The sequence below is a fragment of the Parus major genome, chromosome 8 (genome assembly GCF_001522545.3).
Source record: "Parus major isolate Abel chromosome 8, Parus_major1.1, whole genome shotgun sequence".
Lineage (NCBI taxonomy): Eukaryota > Metazoa > Chordata > Aves > Passeriformes > Paridae > Parus > Parus major.
This window is the reverse complement of record NC_031777.1, coordinates 1,331,076-1,339,065: the sequence shown is the minus strand read 5'-3', so window position 1 is coordinate 1,339,065 and position 7,990 is coordinate 1,331,076. Positions and strand designations below refer to the sequence as shown.

The window sequence follows — 7,990 nt, the reverse complement described above, 5'->3', positions numbered from 1 at the left end:
CTCCCCGGCCGCCATCTTGGGTGAGGGCGAGACTCCCCGGCCGCCATCTTGGGTGAGGGCGAGACTCCCCGGCCGCCATCTTGGGTGAGGGCGAGTCTCCCCGGCCGCCATCTTGGGTGAGGGCGAGTCTCCCTCGGGACGGGGAATCCTCATGGCTGGAGGCAGCCTTTAAAACCACCCAGTGCAGTGGTGCAGCCGGCACTGCCGCTGGAACCGCTCAAGCGCATCACCCAGCGCCACGTCCAGACCCTCCTAAACACCGCCGGGGATGGTGACTCCAGCACCTCCCTGGGTAGCCTGTCCCAATGTCTGACCACCCTGACAGTGAATTGATTTATTTTTCCCTAATATGTGCATCTCCCCTGTCTCAGCTGGGCCGTTTCCTCTTGTCCTCTCAGCAGAAGAGACCGAGCCCAGCTGGCTGCAGCCTCCTGTCAGGTGTTTGCAGATAGCCATGAGCTCCCTGAGCCTCCTCTTCTCCAGCCTCAACACCCCCAGCTCCCACAGCCGCTCCTCACAGGATGTTTTGTAGACCCTCGTTGCCCTTCTTCGGACACGCTGCTGCCCCACAATGCCCTTTTTAAAAGCCATTTTTAAATATCCTTGCCCTCCCCGTGCCCCGCTCAGGCCTGCCCACAGGCCGGGCCGGAGGGTGCGAGCGAGGCAGGTGGTCTGGCGCTCCTGCATGAGGGGATCCATTTAATGCCATTAAAACTAATTGCTCTCCGTGCTGCAGCGTAAAGCGACTCCGGGGAGAGATTTCACGTGAGTGTTTTGGACGGCGGAGGGAAGGTTGAAAGGAACGGCTCCAGAGCGGTGGGAGGTCTGGGCTTTTCACACGCTATTTTCATATCGTCCGTGTTATTCCAGTTTCCTGCAGCGCCAGGACGTGAGGATGTGGTTTGCTCAGTGCCTCTGAACAGCAGCACAGCCCAGGCCCGTGGCCTCGTCTAGACTCAGCTTTAATGGCCAGGGCAGAGTGTTTAACACAGGTGGTCTGAGCTATGCAAGTGCCTTGGCTTTCTTCACTAACTCAGCCCCACGAGTTTAAGCTGCGCTGAGTTTTGTGCTGCCAAATCCAGCACGAACCGTGCAGAGTTAGGGTTAACCCTAACCCTAACCCTACGCTTTGCCCCCTCCATTTCTAGGGAAGCCTTCCAGTGCTTGGACAGCATGGGTGATCCCACACAGGTCTGCTGGACAGTGGCTCATCAGTGGCAGAGCCCCGTTCAGCACAGCTAAAGCTCTGCTCCCTGGATGGCAAAAGGGATTCCCTCAGATCCACACCCAAACTCTGCTCAGCTGAGCCTCACCAGCTGCTCAGGAAAGCAAGGAGAGGGGATTTCTCCTGTGGCTGTGCATGGGGAGGGCTGTAAGGTGGCACAGCAGGGTTAACATGAGGACACGGTGCTAGGAGGAGTCTGCTCCTCTGGCAGGATGTGCTGGGAGATGGATGATCTGGGGCTTTTTTAAAAAAGAATAAATAGGATGGGAGGAGCAGGGTGCAGGAAAGAAAAGTGGGTCATAGATAGTGTGACATATGTAGTACATCACACATTACAGGGTGACATAATGCACACAGGAACAGAAACTAAATAAAGTTCAGGTACACCACCTCTATCTGTCAGAGGCAGGAAAGATCCAGTCTTTGGCCCAAATGGGACAGACATCCAAAACGACCCTGGCCCCAAAGTGCAAACTAAGGGGAACTGTGAACATCAGTCACCAGTTTATTCAAGGGCCCGAGAGTGGTTTTGTATGTCCTGTGTGTGTTTGTGGCAGGGCAAAGGCAGAAGGTCAGAAGACGTGAACAACTGGAGGTAAAGATAAAAACTTCTTAATAAGCAACAACTGATTTCTACTCACAGCCCTTGGCTCCAGCTTCAGGCTGCGGTGTGATTCATGTGGCTGTCAGGAAGAAAAAGCAAACTTTGGCTGTTCTGCACCATTTCTGGTGTTTTGCTGGGCTGTCTCTGGAGCAGCATTCCTTCCCTTTACCTGCTTTTCCCGACGGATTCTGTTGTTGCACACAGGCTGAAGTGGCACTGAGGGGTGTGCCCTGCTCAGGGCCCTGTCACCAGGTGCTGCACAAAATCCCCAGCTGGGCTTCTGCCCCCAAACTTCACCCTTTGCCTTCCCCAAGCACAGCCAACGTGGGCTCCTCCAGAGAACAACCCAGGACCTGATCAGCGAGGTGTGAACCCCTCTCCTTGTCTTCTGAGGGCAGAGATGGAACCAGCAGGATTACAGAGCTCCTAGAAAATGCCTCATTAGGACTGGAACTGGTTCTTTAAGTCATTTGGGCAAGAAAAGATGGGCACAGTGGAGGGACAGAAAGCTGTAGAGGGGGATGGAGCAACACTCACTTCAAAGGTCTAAAGCTACAGCACAGCAGCTCTTTGCTTCTAAAGATATTTCTCAATTTCTTACTAAACAGAAGTGGGTTTCTCTTTTTTTTTTTAAGGGGGCAAGGACCCCAGCATATTTTTTTCAGCTCTGGAAAAGTCCATGTTTATATTCAAGTGGGCATCCAGATCAACTGGCTGCAAATACCACCTTGTGAGTATGAAATACATGCAGGGGAGTGCACTCCTCCTGTCTGTGCAGCTCCAACACTTCTCTTGGCACCTCAGAGCTCTTTCAGAGGAAAACCCCAAAACCTTAACCTGAAGGAAAAAATGAGAGGATCACAAGAGCTTCAAGGGTGACGTGAATTGCACCAGGAGGACACCAGCTTTGTGCATTTCATGGTTTTTGAGGATGGTCACAGAAGGAATGGAGGTTGTCACCATCGTCAGCCTCTGGCTGTGGTGAGTGGCCAGCTGAGCTCACCAGTGCTGCACTACAGGAATTCCTTTAAAGAACCTGCCAGAGGGGCCCAGAATCTCTTGTATCTAAACAGAGCTTGTCCTGCTTATAGCAGAGGAAGATACATCTTGTTCCCGTTTCATTTAATCCAGAGTGGATCAAATTAAACAGAATCACAGCAGTCTGATTTCAGAATGAAGTGCACATGTTAAACTCTTAGCAGACAGCTCCACAACCCCCTGGATATTTCAAAGACCTTGAATCAGGTCCTTCATGAGCTCTCAGGGAGGAGAATACTTGTTTACTTTTGCTTTCCCACACCCTGTTGCCCTGGAAAGCTCCTAAACACTGGTGATAGTACAAATAATAATTTAACACAAGATCTTAGGCAGCTGCACGGAGCAGATTGCTCCTAGAAATGAGCCTGTCCATCTGCACAAAGCCTCTCTAATAGCTACCAGACATAGGAGCTTCTCAGCCATTGCTTATTTCACTGTGCTATTAACTTTACAGCCTAATTATATCTCCAACACTTGCCTAACCAAACTCATTAATTAATTAGCAGCAGGCTGGGAAAGAGGATACTCCTAGGATGGTTCAGGATTGCTGCTGTAGGGAAAGAAAAGAGGAGTTCTACAAAGCCAAGGGGAGAAACCAGGAAAAAGAGGACAAAAGTTGCAGAAGTTGCTAAAAGAAATCAGATCTCTCCTCGCCCTGTTTTGTGCAGGATGCAGTACCCAGAGCCTGAATCCATAAAATACAGAGAATTAAATAGCTCAGACTCTCCCATCTTCCTCTGACACCCTCAGGAAATGTGATATAGATTGAAAAGTCTATGTGCTCCCATCTTTTTTTCCCCTTTCTGGCTCAGGAACTGTAATTAAAGGGAAAATCAGCCTCTCTCCAGCCTTGGAAGTGCAGTGGCACAGCTGGTTTTCATCTTGGCGAGCAGGCTCTGTCCTCAGGCTACTAAGTGCTGAGTAATTTTTACCAAGCTCTGTTTGCAGATAAATGATGTTCTTCTCTTAGCTGCTGCCAGGCAAAGCTACAAATACTTGATCTTTTATTCTTTTCCCATAAACTCCTAACACTGAATACTAAAATGCAGCCAGAGATTTTTCCACTGCCATTTATTCTCAGCATGGTCACAACTGTATTACAATTACAGACACCCGCCCTTCACTGGAGCTCCACTGCAGCTCCTCGTTAACCTGAAGCTTCCAATTAAAGGCTCCTTCAGTTTCATTGATAGTTTGCATATACTCCAAGGACCCACTTCGTTTTGTTTTTCCCCCAAAACACATTCCATGAGAAGGGCAACTGCTTTAAATAACTTCACACTAATTTCTGGAAAAGCCTGACGAGCGAGTGCCAGTCTTAGAAGAAAAGCCTGACTGTGCAGTTTGGGGAATTTCTCTCACAGCTCTAACTATAAAAATATCTGAATGCTTTTTACTAAATGTGGCACAACCTCTGAGCAAATCCAGTGTGGGCTCAGAACAAAGGAAAGAATTTAGAAAGGTACAACACTGGAAACCTGTTAGTGTAGTTCAAGTTTTCTGCCATGTTTCTTAGTGAGATCTTACCTGTTCTAAGAAACTGTGTAAGAATTAGTTAAAAATGGTAGAGAAAACAATTTAAAAAATCTGCTTAATCTTGGCAATGCTTTCTTCCACTTACCTTCAGTGAGTGAAGCCCTGAGCAAGAAGCCAGCACAGGGAGAAGGCTGAAAAAACTGCTATGAAATACCATGGCTAATTTTAGACTCGTTTCCAGTCATTCAGCCTGAAACACAGGGAGTAATGGTGCTTATAAAAGTACTTGCACACTTTGTAAAGACAACACAGGGTTTCAAAACAATTTTTATTTCAAAGGTATTTCTGAAGTATAAGACTAAGAGTTTGTCAGATTCCCCAAACAATCCCATGCCTTTGAAGATCACCTTCCCAGCACAGGGCCCAGTCTTAAGGAATTACTGGTGACTGGTTTTGTAGGATCAGCTCCTGATGCAAGTCAACTTTGTGTTTAAGCCATATAGGAGGAAGGATGGAAGAGAAGAACAAATCTGTGAATCAACAGGCATTAACAAAAGAAAAAAAGATGAGGTAGAGGTAACTTTTCTTTTAAAAAGTGAAAATTTGAACTGCTGCCTTGGTAGCTGTGGCAGAGAGGGCATTATCACCCCTTTCTTCTGTGTTACAGTGGGCATGCACAGCTGAAGAACAGCTTTAGCCCCAGTTCTGTTTGCAGGTTGTTTCAAAACAAGACATAAAACAATCACCACATGGTGAGTCCAGCGTGAAGGGGTCCTGGCCTGACCCTGCTGCTCACTGATCTCTGCTTAGACCCAGCTTAAACCCCAAAATGAGCAGGACTGGATGGATTTGTGCTTCCAGATAGGGAAGCTGGGGTAAAGGCTCTGGATTCTGAACCAAAGTACATTGTTTCTTGTTCTTGCTGGCCTCAGGATGGATGTGGCTGTCTCCTCTCAACCCACAGAACTCTGTTTAAACATTAAACTTTAGGGCAAAGGCATTCTGTTGTGTTGTTTCTAATTTTAGGTGTTTTCAAGCATTTAAAATAGACTGTAAATGTCTGAAGCTGCAGAGGAGTGAATCTGTGCCATCTTTCCATTATTAAAGTGTTCAGACCCAGGACAGGACTTTGGTCCAAACTATGTGTCAGGGCAGTGCCAGGAGATGCTGGGGCTTAGTGCTGTTCTGTGACTGAAGTGGGAGAGGGAAACAGTCCATGTTAAACACACTGCACATGGAGCACTCTTCTTAAGTGCCTTGTAAAACACACAAAACATTGGTTAGAAACACATTCACCACTGCTGACCACACAGGTTTTTATATTTAATAGAAATTAAATTAGTAGCTTAATATACATAATGTGACACTTTCCAGTCCAGTCATTTCCAATTCCTGCTTTCGAGTCACAGTTACTGTACAAAAAAATAACAACAACAAAGAGCAACCAAAGAGTAACCACTGTCACTAACACACCAGACCCAGAAAGGCTAAATTTCTGTGGAGCTACACATGCCAAAGGATACAGAGTGTGGAGCCATGGTGGAACAGTCATGCACTAGCAGGGCAGAGGAGCTGCTGCCCTGCTCACCGTGCTCCGTAGCTGTAGTAGAAGGGCTCGTCTGGCCGGTAGCCGTACGCGGTCGCCGGGCGCCCGGGAACCGCCGCGCTCTGACCAAATCCATCCACTCCAATGCTGTGAAAAAACACAAGGAGAGAGAAGCTGCAGGGGGTTGTATGGTATGTAAGGAATGCCAGTGCTGGTGGCTCCAGCTCCTCCTGCTGATGGCTTTTTGGGCTTACCTAAAAACAGCAGTCAGACATAATAAAGTGGAATAAAAAGTGATTGAAGGGCCTCCAGGTACATTTAGGGCAGACAAAGCCCCCCAGGGACTACACCCAAAAATGGACAACACATCACAAGTCCTCACACTTTTATAAGTTTGGTCCATTTGCATATTGGGGGTTAATGTTCCAATTCCACCTGCGGGTAATGAAGTCATTTACCCCAGGTTTGTTCCCCCCAACTCACTTTTATTTACATTTCTCAGGGCCTGAGGCAGTGAGGTGTCCTTGATTCCCAGGCCTGGAGGGGAACTGCAGTGTCTGACCAAAATGGGAAGCCAGTAGCCAGCACTGTATGTGGAGTTTAGTGTTAGGCACTAAAGAATCACAGGACTACAAATATATGAAAAACATACAAGCTAAAATCCTGAGGCATCACTGCCACAGAGATGGTTTTGTGAGGAAACTCTGCTGGCTGTGTTCCCCTCCTGGACATCACTTCCCTGGTGGGAAAAGAAATGCTGCAGAGACATTGGTGCAGCTCCAGTCAGGGAAAGACTTTCAGGTCCAAGAGGAATTCCAGGAGAGACATCTTCTCTTCCCTCCTTTCACATATTTACTGGCCAAGCACTTTATTTCCACGACTCAGTGTGTCCCTCTGCACATTACAGTTACCATATCCTTCAGGCTTCTGGAAAAACCCTTTGTAACCCTGCCCTACACAGCCCATCTGAAGAGTCTCATTCTCTGCCTTCAGTCCACTCCTGAGGTGGAAAACACCAGCTAAAAGTGAGAATATCTAGTAAAAGATGGGATAAAAGACTGGCAGCCAAATGGCAGAAAGAATTAATCACATACTGAAAAGCTATGTACTAATGAGACAGAATAATTATTTTTTCATGTAGAACAGCATCTTTTGCACCTAAAAAGTCCCACAACAATGAGTTAGATACTAAAACACAAGAACTGCATAGGGAAAAGTGGCACATATTTCATGCTCAACAATAACTCATGCAGGAGGCAGAGGAAAAATGAGCATTGCCTAAGACACTGGATTACTGCCTACTCATAGCTATGTCACTTCTTAGCTTCCACTTCAGTAGGGGGACAAATGGAAAAGGATCCTGATTTATTGTCTGACTAAAGATGCATTGAAAGGAGCTGAACTTCCCCTCTGAAGACTGTCAAATCACAAAGAAGCAAAGTGCTTTTGGAGTGGGGAAAAGCTGAACCTCATTAGTGCCAATTATCCATATGGAACATGGGTTGTGTAACAGTCAAGGCTGGCAAGGAATGACCCCTGCAGAAGATGTACAATGGGTGGGCCCCAGGCCCTGGCTCTGCAAGAAGCTGGCACTGCTGAATTGGCTGGGCTGAAAGAGCTCAGCTGCATGGGGGGGACCACGTCCATCACTGTCCTCACAAAGGCTCTTTCCTTGGATTGTATCTCAGTGAGGGCCTAGAAAAGGATCCTTAGTGCCTGGTTTCTCAGAAAACATGCTCACTCATGGGATATCCTGATAGGTGAAGGTGGGAGTTCTGAGGCTGAGATTGGTCCTCTGAGATGCAAGAGACACAATTGATACCCAAGCTTCAGAGAAAAAAAAAAAATCATTGATTTACTTGGATATATCTTGAGAAATGCTGTGTCCTGGAAGTGCTTTGCATTTCCACATCTGCCTGTGTCTGAATTGGCAACAGCCAATCCCATCTCCTAAGTCCTGCACAGAGCCATCAGCCCAGCCTTGCAGGCTGAGCAGTCCTTCAGCACAGCAGAGACAAGTGGCCCTGGTGTATCCTGCAGTGGTGCAAAGCTCTGTGAGTTAATTCCTCTGGCCACCCATTCCTTCCTGTATCCATTCCAA

General features: G+C 47.4%; 1 protein-coding gene across 3 annotated transcripts in view; it reads right to left on the bottom strand.

Moving 5' to 3' along the window:
* Positions 1 to 4,654: 4,654 nt before the first annotated feature.
* The window catches only part of KIFAP3 (kinesin associated protein 3), a 67,051-nt gene continuing 63,715 nt past the window's right edge, over positions 4,655 to 7,990 (bottom strand). The window contains exon 20 of one of the 3 annotated variants that reach the window (XM_015636495.2): positions 4,655 to 6,036. In XM_015636495.2, the coding sequence (XP_015491981.1) occupies positions 5,928 to 6,036 (109 nt within the window). In that variant the 3' untranslated portion in view covers positions 4,655 to 5,927. The remainder of the gene's footprint in view (positions 6,037 to 7,990) is intronic. The other 2 variants (XM_015636496.1, XM_015636497.2) reach the window with 2 other exon arrangements.